At 49.8% G+C, this 15928-nt stretch overlaps 5 protein-coding genes across 5 annotated transcripts; 3 read left to right on the forward strand and 2 right to left on the reverse strand.

Annotated features, from left to right (window-relative positions):
- Nucleotides 1–559: 559 nt before the first annotated feature.
- Nucleotides 560–2075, forward strand: IAR55_006250 (uncharacterized protein; the record flags this gene model as incomplete). The annotated part of the gene is made up of 5 exons (XM_066949335.1): nucleotides 560–645; nucleotides 779–1387; nucleotides 1450–1651; nucleotides 1698–1864; nucleotides 1919–2075. 5 exons carry the CDS (start codon nucleotides 560–562, stop codon nucleotides 2073–2075), a joined length of 1221 nt encoding a protein of 406 aa, XP_066800343.1.
- Nucleotides 2076–2272: 197 nt separating this feature from the next.
- Nucleotides 2273–3283, forward strand: IAR55_006251 (uncharacterized protein; the record flags this gene model as incomplete). The annotated part of the gene is made up of 5 exons (XM_066949336.1): nucleotides 2273–2389; nucleotides 2449–2473; nucleotides 2528–2654; nucleotides 2709–2947; nucleotides 3021–3283. 5 exons carry the CDS (start codon nucleotides 2273–2275, stop codon nucleotides 3281–3283), a joined length of 771 nt encoding a protein of 256 aa, XP_066800344.1.
- Nucleotides 3284–3458: 175 nt separating this feature from the next.
- IAR55_006252 (uncharacterized protein) lies at nucleotides 3459–6040 on the forward strand (the record flags this gene model as incomplete). The annotated part of the gene is made up of 10 exons (XM_066949337.1): nucleotides 3459–3587; nucleotides 3643–3720; nucleotides 3794–4313; nucleotides 4378–4452; nucleotides 4510–4626; nucleotides 4680–4809; nucleotides 4860–4938; nucleotides 4995–5400; nucleotides 5451–5603; nucleotides 5661–6040. 10 exons carry the CDS (start codon nucleotides 3459–3461, stop codon nucleotides 6038–6040), a joined length of 2067 nt encoding a protein of 688 aa, XP_066800345.1.
- A 4366-nt stretch (nucleotides 6041–10406) lies between these two features.
- IAR55_006253 (uncharacterized protein) lies at nucleotides 10407–12368 on the reverse strand (the record flags this gene model as incomplete). The annotated part of the gene is made up of 13 exons (XM_066949338.1): nucleotides 10407–10544; nucleotides 10590–10693; nucleotides 10745–10838; nucleotides 10895–10965; nucleotides 11103–11205; nucleotides 11254–11270; nucleotides 11331–11380; nucleotides 11422–11491; nucleotides 11537–11681; nucleotides 11726–11970; nucleotides 12018–12076; nucleotides 12120–12267; nucleotides 12335–12368. The coding sequence occupies 13 exons, from the start codon at nucleotides 12366–12368 to the stop codon at nucleotides 10407–10409; spliced, it is 1278 nt and encodes a 425-aa protein (XP_066800346.1).
- A 387-nt stretch (nucleotides 12369–12755) lies between these two features.
- Nucleotides 12756–14729, reverse strand: IAR55_006254 (uncharacterized protein; the record flags this gene model as incomplete). Its single annotated transcript, XM_066949339.1, has 12 exons — nucleotides 12756–12817; nucleotides 12869–12874; nucleotides 12943–12965; nucleotides 13019–13055; nucleotides 13216–13345; nucleotides 13529–13621; nucleotides 13664–13690; nucleotides 13814–13841; nucleotides 13946–14229; nucleotides 14311–14363; nucleotides 14525–14566; nucleotides 14633–14729. The coding sequence occupies 12 exons, from the start codon at nucleotides 14727–14729 to the stop codon at nucleotides 12756–12758; spliced, it is 882 nt and encodes a 293-aa protein (XP_066800347.1).
- Nucleotides 14730–15928: the final 1199 nt, after the last annotated feature.

A 15928-nucleotide genomic window follows, 5' to 3' on the forward strand; every position in this document is an offset into this window, starting at 1 on the left:
CAATGTACTGTTCAAAAAGGATGAAGGGTTGAGAGAATGTTCAAGATCGATCAGCGGGTGGAGCTCGCGCATGAGCTTTATATACATTGTCTAAGACATAAGGAGTAGCGGAGACCATGATCCGCAGACCGTCTTCAGGCACCAGAACAGAAGCTCTTCAAATGGACCAATCGGAAGTTTGAAGATAAGCATCATATGACTATTGTGTGTGGAGAGACACTTGGAGTGGCGCGGGATCCACCTGACGGGGACTTTTGTCCTCGTCTGAGGTGCCGCAGCTCGCTATTCGTTTCGCTTAACTAACAAGATAAGAAATCGCCTCATGAGCACGGTGTGAAACCGGAGACCCGATAGCGCCCCCACTTCATTTAGTGCGAGCGACCTCGCGGCCCCCGCGGAGGGTACCCTCCGCACATTGTTGGGACCTACGCTTATTTTCCACGAGGGGCGGAGTGGCAGTCCGCGCAAGGTGGTGTATTAAAATAACGCGAGGTAGCTCCCGGGCCAATAATTTCCGCCACCTTTTATCGATACCCTCCCGCCACGTTCATACTATACAATGACGAACGTGTCAAGCACGTTCCATCAGAAGCCCGCGAAGCAAGACGATGAATTCGCGTCTGTGCCCGCGGTCGAGATCGACTTGTGAGTGGGACAACGGACATCCGGTATGTTCACAGCAAGAAGGACTGAAGTCTTGGTGCCAGTATGAACGTGCTCAAAGACCGTCTGGCCTCCGACCAAGACCCGAGAAAAGTGAGTGCTGTTGTTATTACAGGGCTGATGCATACCAGGTGAATCTCGCTCCTGGGACTTATAGAGATGAGACTGGTCGACCCTGGATTCTTCCTTCTTTCCGCTTGGCGGCCGAAAGACTGATAGTAGACAAGGGATACAACCACGAGTATCTCAGCCTGCTAGGAAGCCCAAATTTCCTCCGGGCTGCCCGCGATCTCGTTCTGGGATCGGCTGCGGATGAGCGCAGAGTCGCCAGTCTGCAAACAGTAGGCGGCACCGGTGCCGTGCATATGGGCGCTTTGCTCCTGAAACTCTTTTCCAGTCGACCTTCGACCGTGTACATTTCCGATCCCACCTGGGTGAATCACCATGACGTCTTCATACACGCAGGGTGGAAGACACAAAGCTATCGCTACTACAATCCGGTCAGTAGATCACTTGACTTCGACTCTCTTACCCAAGATGTGAGATCGGCACCTGCAAAGAGCATCTTCGTACTTCATGCCGTCGGTCACAATCCCACCGGATGCGACCCTTCTTCGGAACAATGGCAGGCGTTAGCCCAACTATTTGAGGAAAATGACCACTTTGCCTTTTTCGATTGCGCATATCAAGGTTTCGTCAGTGGCAGTTTTGAGCAGGATCGAAGGTGAGCTTGAACGAAAGACAAACGCCTTCGAGCAAGCAGTGTCAGTCTGACAAAGTCCTAAGAGCGATAGAACTTTTTGCCTCTCGTGGTATATCAATGTGCATAGCTCAAAGTCTATCGAAAAATGCGGGCATGTACGGCGAGCGCTTAGGAGCCCTGCACGTACTTTGCGGCTCAGCCAAATCGACACAGCTTGTGAAACAGCAACTCAAAGTTTTGACCCGTCGGGAAATTTCGTGTGCCCCCAAATACGGAGCGGACTTGGTGAGTATAGTACCCCTGAGCGGCTGCGTTTCTGACTGTCAAACAGGTCAGCGTGGTGTGCTCGGACCATGACTTGCGAGATATGTGGGAGAAGGATTTGCGACACATTTCCTTCCGTATCACATCTATGCGCCAAGCTCTGGTTGATCGTTTAAACAAGCTCGGAACTCCGGGAGATTGGTCACACATCATCCGACAGCAAGGGATGTTTGCGTGAGTTCGAAATCCACCCTTCGCTGCGACATCATTCAGCTAATGACCTCAAAGCTACAGCGGTCTGACACCGGAGCAATGCAATGCTTTGGTAGACGATTTCCATATTTACGTCCCTCGGACTGGGCGGATGATGATGGCTGGACTGAATGATCAGAACTTGGACTACGTGGCCGAGGCCATACATCATGTTGTGGTCAGGTATCAGTAGACTATGCGGGAACAGCCTTGTTGATACACCATGCACCAATGTCTAAATGACCTCATGGCGGAATCGAGACTCCGGTATCCGGCGCATGCCTCCGCTCATCTATTACACCGATAGACATATATAAGTATCAGAATAAGTCGGGCGTGGACTTTTAGTTGATGACCGCGATTGCCCCGTTCCAGCCCATACACAGTGCCATGAATCCCAAGCTCAGATTGCTCAACAAGCTACGACAGAATGAAGGTGTGATCGCAACCTTCTCTGTCCTCAAAGGAGTCCGGAACGCTCAAATCTTAGCTCACTCTGGTGTGGACGTGAGTCAATCACGTGTCAGAACACTACTGGAAAGTCGGAGCTGAGTGAAAAATTGCAGGCGGTGATTATAGACTGCGAGCACGGTGAGTTCATTCTCTAACGTCAGGATTGTGCGCTTCCTGACCTACGGGACTTAGGGCACTTTGGGGATTCCGACATGCACGACTCGGTAGCCGCTGTGTCCGGCTCAGGCGTATCGCCCGTTATCCGCGTTCGCAGTGCTCAACCAGAGACGATCAAGCGAGCTTTGGATACTGGAACTCAGTGAGCTGACAATGGTGTCTGTAAATTTTGTTCTCTGACCTACCCTCCACTCAGTGGTATCCTCGTACCAATGATCAGCACCGCAGACGAAGCCAAGGAGATCGTCAAGCTGTCCAGGTTCCCCCCCGCTGGCGTGCGAGGCCAAGGTGGACCATTTGCGTGCTTTGAGCATGGTCTCGACACACCGGCTGAGTATGTCAGCCAGGCCGACGAGAATCTGGTCTTGATGATGCAGATAGAGACTAGAGAAGGGGTGGAGAATATCGACGGGATTTGCCAAGTTGACGGTGTCGGTTAGTGCATCCCGTTCCACATCCGCACGCGTGACAGATGATGCTGACCATCTTTCTGGGGTGTATGAAATAGATCTGATCCTTATCGGGCCCAATGACCTAGCCTTGGCTTTGTTGGGTCGTCACCCTGCACGGGCTGACGATACGATCTACTTTGAAGCAATAGAAAAGATCCGCACGACAGGACAGAAATACGGCAAGAAGACAGGTATAGTGGTCGTCAACGGTGAGAGCGCAAGGAGCGCTCTCGAGACATTCGACTTTGTCATCCTGTCGAATGAGGTCAGGGCTTTGCAAGCTTGGTACAAGACAGAGCTGGCCGCAGCACGTACATGAGATTAGCGGGATGTATGCAGTATGCATTTGATTCAAGACGGTTGCCACGTGGCTCATGACGATCAACAGACGGAAACAGCTCTCCGCTCACGGAGAATGGTATCCTATAATTTGACCTGGAGGAATGTTCGCAGCGACGTTTCGATGACTGGCTTTCTTTCCTTGCCCAAGCAAGATGAACGTAGACAGTTCAGATCTTCCTCAGCCAGCGGCCAGAGGGTCCGCCGATCCCGCTAGATCGCCATCAGCACCAGCCCCCCAAGCAAGGAGTGCATGTGAGCCGTGTCGTAAGAGAAAAATCAAGGTCAGTCGAAGCATCGTGAGCCAGGCGTCGCCTATCGCTGACATTAAGTGAACAGTGTACAGGAGAGCGTCCCAAGTGTACTCGTTGCGAAAGGTTGGGAAAGGAGTGTGTATACGAGTCGGTAGTGAACACTGTGAGTTTCTAGTTTTTATCTTCTCGTAGCTCTACAGTGTTCGCAAGTCTGACCGAGAGTCATCGCTTTACAGTGGACCTATATTGCTGCACTGGAAAAGCGTCTACAAACACTGGAACAACGGGAGAGAGTCTTCCAAGCGCGACCAGTCTCGCAAGCAACAAGGTCCCGTTCCCCGCCGCATCGTCTTTCTGGTCGACATGCGCTTGAGCCGGACTCTGTCCGATATATGTGGTCTTCTGGATCAACGTCACCCCGCCCTGCCCCCCCCGAGTCCGAGGTTGCCGCAAGAGAATGGTCCCAAATCTCGTTCTCCAGTGATGCGCAGCTTGTCGCAGACTTGCCGATTGACAACGATCTGATTGGTGAACTCTCTCGTCCACGGCGATCTACCGGTCCGACAGCATTATCGGTTGTTGATCACTCGCTCATACCTCCGGCGCACATCGTCAGCTCGCTTGTCGACCATTTCCGCACGTGTACAGGTGCATCCTACCCCATCTTCCACATACCGAGTCTTCTCAGCCAGATTGATGCCGTATCCTCATCCGGAGGTGCTCTTCTTCCTCGTTCTGATGTATGCGTCGTGATATGTGCGTTATCAGCTCCACCTCCTTGTTCATGCGAAGCCGATTATTGATCATATCAAATTTATAGTGGTCCTAGCGGTGGCGTCAACCTCTCTACCACTCAAATCCCCCTTGTACAACGATTACAGACCTCGTGCATCAGGCAAGTTCACCGTGTCTGACCTCTCGGCTCGTCGTTGACACCTCAATTGATTGTCAGCGCTATGGATCTACGCCCAAGACATCATCCCGAAGTCTTACACTATTCCTGGCCTCACTCGACTTCAAATCCTCTTGATCAAGTTGCAATATGTTCTATATAATCCGCCTGCAGGCAGTAAGTGTCAAACGTATCTCTCGTATCAATGAACGCGCTGACAATTGGAATAGACGTATGGGATTTGGCTGGATCTGCCGTCCGGCTGGCGGTAGACCTCGGGCTCCATTTGGAGCATGCCGGCCCATCTTTGCCTTCCGTGACACCTTTGGAGCAAGACATGCGCCGTCGCTTATTCTGGATGTGAGTACCCGCTTCTCTCCAATTCTGCTGACGTCAACATGGTGATGTAGCTCCTACAACCTAGAACGGAACGTCTGTACCGCTTTGTCAAGACCGCCATCCATCCCCGATGGTTGGATCAGCGCTTCCGTGGGTTACTTCCTTTCCTTCCGAAATTGATTGAAGCTGATTTCTCTGTGGAGAAGTTCCCGTCACTCATGGATGACACTCTCATCACTGCAGACGCCATTCTCTCTGGAGATCCCTCTCCGCTTAAGGTGGTCGCCGTCCATCGATTCCGACTTCGACTGCTTCAGTCCGAGATCTTGGACCGTCTGTATCGCCCAGGACCGTCGTCGCTTCCCTCAAGAGACTGGTATGATTCGGTGGTCGAGCGTCTCAACCAGTGGCGCGGGACTTTGCCGTCCAATGCAGACTCCTGGAGTGATGAGTGGTCTGACACGAAATATCACCTCACCCTGATTATGCTTTTTCGACCATCTCCCGCTCGTCCAGCTCCAGATCGCGAGAGCCTTGCCAGAACGATAGCCAGCGCTGGAAGAGTAATGAGAGCACATAAGGAGCTGAACAGATCCGGTGGCATCACTTTCAGTAAGCCATACCGACCTACTAATTTGACACTTTTTGGCTGATCTCGCTAGATTGGTTCACCACTTACCAATTGTTTCTGGTTTCCGCTGCATATCTCAATGCGCTCTGGCAGGCAAGTCGAAAGGGCTGGCAAATCGTCCAGAGCGTAGTAGAGAGTATGCTCGATATTCAATCCTGCACTTCTGTCATGGAGGCTATATCTGGTCAGTCTGTCATGCACCGATTGAACCCGATACTGATAAGCGGAGACAAAACTGCAGCAATTGCTCCCGGTACGACTCACATACGTGATGCCACCGATGCTATTTCCGAGAGAATCATCCGCTATCTCACATCTCGCACAATGCCTCACACGTCAACGGCGGCGGGGACAGGCACCAGGACCGACTTGAGGGATCTCGAAGACTCCAATAATGGCGCCCAATTGTCGACTTCGGTCCAAGATTGTACAAGTCAGCCAAGCGCATCTGGCTGGAGCCAACAGGTCGCATTCAGCAGTGACGATTGGCTGCTACCAGCAATGGATGATCAGGATAGCGATGCACTCCTGCGCCTGCTGGGGGATATTCAGCCGGAGAACTGGGAGCGATGTATCGAGAGCGAGGTTCACCAAACACTTCGACATGGATTCCAGATGTAATGTTGGCGCATGGTACTACACCGATCGATGAGAATCGCGTTGTCCAGGGAGTTGTCCCAATAAGGCCACGAGGGCTGCGTGAGCAGCAACGAAAGGAGCGGCCTTGAGCGGTGATCTCACCCCGCACACGGGCTCACAATAAAACTGTGTTACGATATCGCCAAAGAAGACCTGGGAGGACAGCTCTGGTCTGACAGGGGTGTCCTTCAGAAAGGTCGTGTCTCTGACTTTTGTCACGACCCTGCACAAGACACATATCAGCCTCTTAGGACAGTTCAGTTTAGCTTATTTCCTATTCTCACATCTGTTTCCTATTTGGCTCATAAATAATCGGTCGAATTTTTAGCGCTGATATCTCGAGCTACATTTCCGTCCTGATATTTCATTCTGCATTTCATGTCACAATTTTAGTGCTGATTATTTGGTTTACTTCCTGAATCTGCTTGGTATCTTTGTACTCATAAGGCGGGCTCTTTATAGACAATCCCCCTCATACATACCTTACCAAAACAACTCTCACTCTACAAAAGTATCCACAGTAATTATTCCTGTTGCTAGGAGACACCTTTCCATAATACCAGAGCAGTCCTTCTAGCTAGCCCTTGAGCTTTCTCAGTCACACTGATCTTTGAACAAGTCTACAGAATACCTTTTCCCTAATCCAAGTCTATCTACATACTATGTATACTGTCCCAGTATCCGCTTGTCGTATACCAGTAAGGCCAAAATCCAACAAAGTTCCCAGAACTTCGACAAACGATCGGACGGAACGGCATTTATCGGAAATGTAGCCGAAACGTTGTCAAACTTGTCAACTCCCTTTTATCACGTGCGGCCAACGTGACAACCGTTCAGCCACCCGAAAATTCTCTCCTCATCCAGCGGATATGTTACAGAACATGCAAAGTTTGGCAAGCTTGGATGAAGAAAGGGTGAATGTAGTCGAAGAAGGAAACAGTTCCCCGTCAAATCTAGGATTTTGTCCTACCATAGTACCTTTAGTATACATCAATCAGCCCGTACTTGGCTGTTCTTAACAGTGAACATTCAAGTTAGAATGTGACTCAGTCCAAGCTCAACAAACTTTGCCGATCACCTCCAAAGTAGAGAAGCCATCGTTCACTGTAGGCCCTCTTCTCTGGTTTTGGGTGCTGAACGGCGGATATCTTCATTGATCGGTGGAGCCCTGTGTCAGATTCCTTTGCCTTTCCTAAATGGCAACTCCAGAGCTATAGCACTTGCTGAGTAACACTTTGTGAAGAAAAAGATTCTGGACAATTCGGTCTCACTTTCACAGGTCCCATATGTTTCAGAGGACGGGTCCAACCTCAAGTCTGTTGAGATAATAATTGCATGCTCAAGGAAGGATTAGAGGTAAAGAAGTGAAAGAGAAAAGGTAAGTAATGCTGGAGCGACACGCAAGCTACAGCCCTGTGCTGGTTATTACCTCCGTGTCACGGAGCTACACCGACCAACAAAGATGTCCTTTGTTCAGCACACAAGGACAAGTGAAGGGAGCCTACGATCTACAATATGTTCCTTTCCTTTGGAGGTGATAGGCAAAGTTGTTCGAGCTTGGGCCAAAAATCTAGAATCGACGGGGAAAACTATTTTCTTCTTCTACTACATTCATGTATATATTCCTTTCTTCAGCCAAGTTTGCCAAACCTCGCAGTTTCTATGCCATATTTGCCGGATGAGGAAAGAATCTTTGGGTGACTGAACAGGTAATATGTTGGTCGTGTGTGGTAAAAGAGAGTTTGTAAGTTCGGTGACGTTTTGGCTGCATCTCCGATAAATGCCGTTATGTGGGATCTTTTGGCCGAGGGTTTGGGAACTTCGTTGGAGTTCGGCCAAACTGGTATACGATTGTGACACTACGCAAGCAACTGATCATCTAATTCCAACAAAGTGATGATGCACTCCTATATGCTTTGACTGCTCATAATTGACTGGGTTCTTGGCAAAGGCCATTGCTCCGGCATTGTTGTTCAGTAAAGGTAGAGTGACCTTGACCAAAGCCAGATTGTAGATTGTAGATCGTTGAAGAAAAGCCGAAACCATGTAGCTTGCCACGCCGCACCCACTGATGCCATGTACTCCATTGTCTGGCTTTCAGATCTTCACCCGCGTCCGTGTCCACATAGCGAAACACTGTTCTCCTGCCTGAGTCATCATCAAATATGAGACAGAGATCTGAAGTGCCGCGGATATAGAGTACACCGTGTTTTGCTGCTTGCCAAAGCTTTTCATTCCACTTGCTGATGAGCCTTGATAGTACTCTGGCCGCATATAAAGGTCAGGTCAAGAGACAACGGAGGCATACAGTATGAAGCCATACAGTATGGAGCCAACCACCTGTGGGAATAAATAATGGGTTGTTTCCTCATGTTCAAGACCGGTTGTCGGTATTGCTTTGAAGTTGCTAGGCAGAGAATCCTTTGCCAGATTACAAGTGGATGTGTCAAACCAATCAAGCATTGCATCCATGTGGTGTTTGTAAGATATAGAGCTTGTTCTCATCTCGTTTGCGGTGTATTTTGAAGCCAAGGAACTAGCCAGCAGGTCCAGAATCAGAACATCCACCATTCCCGTACAAGTTCTCCTCACAGTCTCTGTGAGACTCCTAAGGGTCTCAACAGGGTCTCCTGTCAAGATAATGATCGCATGATCAAGTAAAGGAACGCAGTAATATGAAGCAAGAGGGAAAGCTACTTAACAGCGCAACGGTATGGCAGTGTCTGTGCTCCAATAGCGGTCACATAGGTGACTGAATAATGGTTCCAACATCAATCACTTCGCTTCATTCACTCTGTTTCCTGTCTGCCAACCGCTGCTACTTCAGTCCAAGAGGAACCAAACCGGTGAAAGAAGCGGTGATCCGGTGGCGAGTCACCGCGTTCCAAGAGCACAAGCAAACTCGTCTGGCCTTCAGCTGAGTGACAAGGAACGCCTCTGGCTCCTACAATTATCGGTTTGACATCATACTCACTTGTCGATTGCTAGTCAAATACCTAACATGTCCGACAATGAAGAGCGGTGTTATCAAGTTGTAATGCTCAGGGATCCGAGAAGACTATGTAGAATGGGAGTTATGAGTCACCACAACTCAACAAGGTGCCAGTACCATTTTAAAAAGTTCAACAACAATAACAACGACGGCAAAAAGCGAGATTGGAGCGAGAAATGGTGACACACAACACGTTCGACTGCTCTCAAAGTAAACTCTCAGCGCATCAAAGGCAATCCCGCTGCAAATGTGATCCAAAATGACGATGATATCAATGCCAATATTACAAAATCCCTCTAGCTGTTCGGTTACTTCCTGTGGCAATAACGAAGATGAGCAAGATGTGCATAATTTTGATTTTACTAGTGATGTCTTTATGATCGATTTCGGCGCTTCTCACCACATGATTGGCAATGCTGCTGGTCGAGTGCTCCGCAACATTACGGCCCGTAATGTCAAAGATGTGAAACATGGAATTGGGACCAGGCTTGCGGTCACCGGTCAGGGAACGCTAGATCTCAACAGCATCACTCTCGGCAATGTCCTATCATTCCAGATCTGTCCTGCAATATTGTGGCAGAGGGCAATACTCTCGCATCTCTGGCACTTTCAACGACGGCAATGGCTTGGTCATTCTCATCGCGTCTTAGCAAGACGGTTTCTACGCTGTCAAGACAAGTTGTGCCGCCGCTTTCCTGTCCCATGCAAACATAAAATGACACTGTCAAATCCTGGCAGAACTGGCTCAGTCTTCTAGGCGTTGCACATATCATGCGATGAGCAAAGGAAGGAAGGCTAGGCAAAGATGTACTTAGTGGTCTAAATACTAGTGATGTTAGTAATATCGCCTGCCATCATCGGCAAGACAAGACGACTGCCCTCGCCTCCTGACGAGTGTCGTGTCTTCAATCCTGTTGAGCTGCTGCATACCAACATCTGGGGACCAGCTTCTGCAACCTCAAAAGGCCAGCAAACAAAGTATTACTACTACGCAAATCACTATACGGCCCCAAACGATCCCCTTGTTGTTTCAACATAGCGCTTGACCTCTGGTTCAAATCTCAGGGGCTGCAGCCAACTCAATCAGACCCTGCTTCTATCCGACGGTGTGAGGGGGAACAACTTATGCTCTTGGTACATATGGACAATGGACGCATTGCTTGCAAATCTCAATCCGCTTTGGAGAACCACGAAATTGAATTGTATTCATCTCTGTACCAGCGTGACCTACACCAGTCTTGCCAGCCGACCATGCCCGAGAACCTGCACTTTGGCAAAGATGCTGCATATTCCTGAAATGACGGTGAGACTACAAAGGATTAATATGGATCAATACCACAAAGATACGACATGCTACTACGGTCTGGGCTTGAAGAATTGCTGGATCCCTGTGATCTGCTTGGGGTCGATCACTTTTCCCTTTGGCTTCTTCGAGGTAGCTTTTGTGTTGACTGAGGATACGCCCATTACTTCCAACAACAGTTCGAATTCCGTCTGCAACTCGTTCGTCAGTGCTGGCCTCCTAAGAGCTATACTTGCCTTGGGTATTATGCCTCCAGTAGCTTCTTTGTGGCCCCGCGCAAAGTCACCTCCCACCCGCTCACGAAAGCCCGGAATACGGTCACCGAAGTCATTGAGAAGGGCTATGAGATTCGCTGGAGCTGTCAGAAGGTTCACTCTTTCGTGTCACTCACGTTGTCGTTCTTCAGGTAAGCTTCTCAGGGATGCAGCGATACGGCAGGAGAACGACACCTTGTCAGGATTGGGATTGAATCCAGTATTGGCACACTGAGCCGATCACCTGAAGTCAATGAAAACGCCACAAACATTTTGAGCAGGCTTACCATGACCATCAATAGGTTCTTGCTTTTCCGCCCCAGGGTACCCGCCCATCGAGTAGCGATAACAGGATGTACTAGCCGCTCAGCTCAAGACAGTGACGGGAACTTACTTTGAAAGCCAGTATGAATGGAAACAACCGCAACGCGACCATCGGCTGAGAATTTAGGTGCTGGTAGATTAGTGGGAATGTCACATCTTGCATGCACTCACGTGTCCTGGCCCATTTGACAGTCTCAGCACCTACGTCTAACTTGCAGAGTTTTAGGAAGGCATTAGAGGCCATGTCGTTTGGCGAATTCGCGTTCAACATGATCTTGTGCAAAAGTCAGCACAGCCAGAAACAATGCAGCAGGAAACCCACATCCCACGCCTTGGGAACTGCAGTGATCAGCTTTGATCACTGACGAACGTACTCACCATTGTATTCGGCGGTTCTACGTGGTGCATTGATCCCCGATACTGCTTCACTGAATACTTTGGAGCCAAAACTGAACGAATATGAGCGTGCTTCCAGCCCATTTATACATACCGCTTCGTGACATTGCCTAAATCAGAAGGCCAAGGCGGTGTCCCCCATTTCGCGACAGAGGTACCCAGATCTATAAACTAGTCAGACGGTATCTCAGCCGTGATCAGAAACGTACCACCAATGACACCCACGACTGCTCTCCAGCTGTCATCTTGCTGTACTTTAGGATGCAGATCTCGGACAAGAGTATAAGTGAGTAGCGCAGCTGTCGCTATAGGTGGTGTATGACAAGCTGTCAGGACCTGGGTATCCTCTGGCCACTTGAGGAAGTCGGTCAGTACAGAATGTGAACAGGGATACTCACCTCGTCACACATGTGATGATCTATGACGAGTACTCGCTTGCCATGCAACCCCTCTCGGGGCGGCACTATTGATCTACCTGGCCTACTGCCTTGATCCAGTACAATGAGTTTTTCGCAGTCTTTGGCGATCAAAAGGTCTCTTTCCGCATCAGAGTGCACGTTGTTCCCCTTGGCAAGGTGATGTGTGGATATCAGGGAGGGAGCATGGCCCATGTGAACGAGCGTGCGATAAAGGAGGGTGCCAGCTTTGAGTGATGAGTGACGCTTGTCCCTAATGAGTTCTGGAGCTTACCAGAGAGTCCATCGGCGTCCTTATCGGGCACTATCAAGACAGACCGCTTGTTCTTCACTCTTTGGGGTCTTATCAATCCGGATTCACAACGCTGTGACTTACATGTCGACAATGAACTCCCTGGCTTCCGACATAGCAACTCTTGGAGCTGGCCAATCCTGCCATTGAGATCCATACTCAAGCCCCGCTGCTGAGTACTCAGAAAGGTCCCGCAATGGAGTCGAAGACAGTCGACGCCGTTTCAGGACAGCTGATAAGACCGATAAGGGAAGGGCGTTCAATCAGCTATTAGACCTGCTTGGTGCATATGGACGCACGGCTAAAGCTAGGCGACGGAGATCTCATCATCATGATAAGAGGTACCGTATCGAGAAGAAAAGCTTTCCTTTGTATGATGAATCTGTGCTTGCGAAGGGATGCCGACGTGCTCTGTGCGCACCGATGAAAACGGTCGGCCGACAGCATAAGCAGAGGAGTGGACAGTCGTCGTCGCGAGAAGAAGAATGAACAGCAGAACGAAATCTGTTTTCGATGTCGAGCTCAGATGATGTAATCTCAAATCACAATCGGTCAGTCACCGGTAAAACATGCAGTCACGATATCAATCAAAAGCAGAGGAAGTTCGCTCATTCATCAAATCTGTATCGATCTCACCTCATACTAATGCATCGTCATGAATGTACATGTGATGATCTAAATGATGTACAGTAGCTATGTAAGAACACATTCATAATACGATCAAGCAGGATATAGTGAGCTCAACTGTCTGGAAACGATCAGGCGCTGGATCTGTGATGTGCCTGCAGGCGATCTCAGCAACGAGTTCAAAAATGGCAAAACAATATGCTTACCTTCATCTGGGTGATCAGGGGAAGAGAAAGCTCTGGCTCAGCTTCCTACAGGATAGATATTCGTTGGGACTCACACAGCTCGTAAATCTTGGCGTCCCTGTTGACAATTCCTTGTCAGCGTTGTCTTCAAGGTTCTGCGCCGCAACCCACCGATATAGCTTTTCCATCGGCATTTCAGTGTTGAAACCTGCCCCTCCAAACACTTTTTTGATCAGCAAACTCCCTCCGATCAACCCTCACCTTGCACTCCTAAATTAGCATTTTCCACTGCTGTCTTACTCGCGAATGCTTTGGCCATAGAGGCATAGAACGCTGATAATCAGCCCTTATCGTTCTGACGAACCTACTATTACGCTCTCCCGAGTCCTTCGCCCAGGCAGCCCTCCACACCAGACCCCGAGCTGCCTCAGCTCCTATGGCCATATCTGCCAACATGAAAGCCACACCTTGGTGATTGATGATTGGTTGCCCCATCGTCTGGGCTTGTCAGCACGAGAAACTGGGACGAACCTACATGACGTTCTTGGGCATATTTGGTCGCCTCCTCCAACGCTCTCTGCGCCACACCCACAGCTGCTGCTGCTACTAAGGGACGGGTTATGTCGAATGCTTTCATGGCGACTGCGACTATTTCAGCACCACTCACACCAGGTCACTTACTCTTGAAGCCTTCTCCTGGAGCGCCCAACACGTTCTCCTCGGACACAACCACATCTTGAAAGGTGACCATTCGTGTATCGGAGCAGCGTTGACCTGTTCCCAGTCAGCGCTATACGCTCACGAATAGTGACTCACCCATGTTGATTTCCTTTTTGCCAATAACTATTCCTTCAGAGTCGGCATCGACTACGAAGCCCGTCATTCCTTTGCTTGCAGAAGCGGACGAGTCGGTTTTGGCAAGCACGAACTGACTGGTCAGCTGATGACACGACGAAAACCACTTACAAACCAATTTGCGTGACCAGCGTTTGTACTGTGGGTCGTTAGAGCGCGACAGAACACAGGTTGATCACTCACATCCTAGCGGGCCTGTCAGCTAAAAAGTCGCAACGATTACATGGTTTCCATGGAACTCACCACATCTTACTCCCGTTCAACACCCATTGGTTTCCTTTCTTCTCCGCTCGGGTCTTGATCCCCGCCACGTCTGAACCTGCTTCTGGCTCAGTCACGCAGTATGCAGCCATCAAGGGCTCCTCCGTCATGCGACCGAGGTACTTGGCCTTGATTTCATGAGATCCAGCCACGATGAGTGGAGCTTCTGCTAGACCGTTTGCTGCAGAAGAATTAGCTGGTAGACTATGGATGAGGCATACCTTCCATAGCCGTTTGTATTCCAGAGCAACCATATGCCAGTGCTTCTGACACCAACGCGCACTGTAAAAGCCCCAGCTCTGGGCCGCCATACTACTACTCAGCGGAGAATCATTAGGGTGACTTACAACTTCTGGAATGTGTGTGTTCAATAGACCAAGGGAGTGAGCTTCCTTGAGCACTGGCCAAGGATATTCCTGAGGCTTGTCAGATCCCGTCGTACACGTGGCCACTCACCATCGATCGATCATAATGAGCAGCAACCGGGATGATCTTGTCTCGAGCGAAATCCTGTGCCAATTCTGACTAGGTTTAGCGCAGTGCCAACGACGTCAGACTCACCTTGTATCCCACGCTGGTCATCATCGAGGGCAAAGCTGACCGCTATAGAGACAGGCAGAGATGATCAACATCGTGGTAAGAGCCGCAGACCGAGGGGCGCGAGCTCACGTCCAGAGACACTGGCAGCCGGGCTTGCCAGACCTCTACGAGTGAAAGAAGGCCATTTTCGAGATATCTGCCTGATGGGGATGCGAGCTAGTGTCATATCAAAGCTATCCGGTCTGACGGTCGTAGGCGCTCGTGGAAGAGTTGAAACAGCAGCAGGGGATCGAATAGGCAGATCAAGAAGAGGCGGTCACGATCGCAAACGACAGTAAGTTTCACTGATAGTCATCCATCCTTGCTACATCATCCCATCCCCCATCCCAACGACTTTCAAACTCAAGTTACTCCTCCCTCCGGTTACTGATCACGTCGTTGATACCCGAAGGTCGAAGAACATTATATGATACCTCCCTTTATGAGGTACACGATCACGTGAGCTTTGATCTGCCGAATGTTAGGCGCGCCACCCCCCTACTTCTGATTATCATCCATCACGTCGGTGGAGGTATAATTAAGCCAGTAACTTACTCGCAGTGGTGACTTGGGGGAAAAGAGCCAAAAGTCACAGACGCGCTCAATTTCAGCTCTCTCTCTCCAGTCGTGTTTGGTCATATCATCGATCACTCTTACGCTGACAGAGCAGCCGTTCCCTCCCTGCCAAACCACCTCAGCATGGTCGAGCCAACCAATAAGAAACGTAAACTTGTATCCGGACAAGCTTTGTCAAAGCAGGATAGCTTCTCAGCGGTCTTGCAGCAGCTGGAAGCGGAAGAAGATGCTTCCGGGGGTTGGTGCTCTGCTCCCACAGTCCGATCAAATGCTAACTTCATCACTGCTCGAAAACAGATAGCATCGAAACGTCAGCTGCATGGCCCAGACCTGCAGTTCCACCTCTGAACATAAAGAAAGATCCCATAAGTACGTCTTGACAGCCGTATGACAACGCTGACAAAGATAGTATTTCAACAGATCGAGATCGAGGAATCAGTCGATGCCAGACATGGGCCCACGCTTCGGCTGTTTGGTGTGACTCAGCATGGAAACTCCGTACTCGCTCATGTTCACGGCTTCAAGCCGTACTTTTACATCGCTGCGCCGAGTGGGTTTCTGAACAAGGACTTGGAGCCGCTTAAAGACACGATCAACGTGAGCCAAAATGATTCCGACTATGAACTGACCCTATAGTCATCTGTTACGACCAACGGACCTGCCGTCACAAACTGTGCCATATTCAATCGTCGATCACTATGGGGATACCGTGGAGACGAGAGTGTACCGTTCATAAAGATTACGTGTTCAGACCCGAAGAATCTCCCAAAAGTGAAAGATGAGTTATATGGATCGTATGCCTACCCTGTC

This window comes from Kwoniella newhampshirensis, chromosome 13, assembly GCF_039105145.1.
Source record: "Kwoniella newhampshirensis strain CBS 13917 chromosome 13, whole genome shotgun sequence".
Classification (NCBI taxonomy): Eukaryota; Fungi; Basidiomycota; class Tremellomycetes; order Tremellales; family Cryptococcaceae; genus Kwoniella; species Kwoniella newhampshirensis.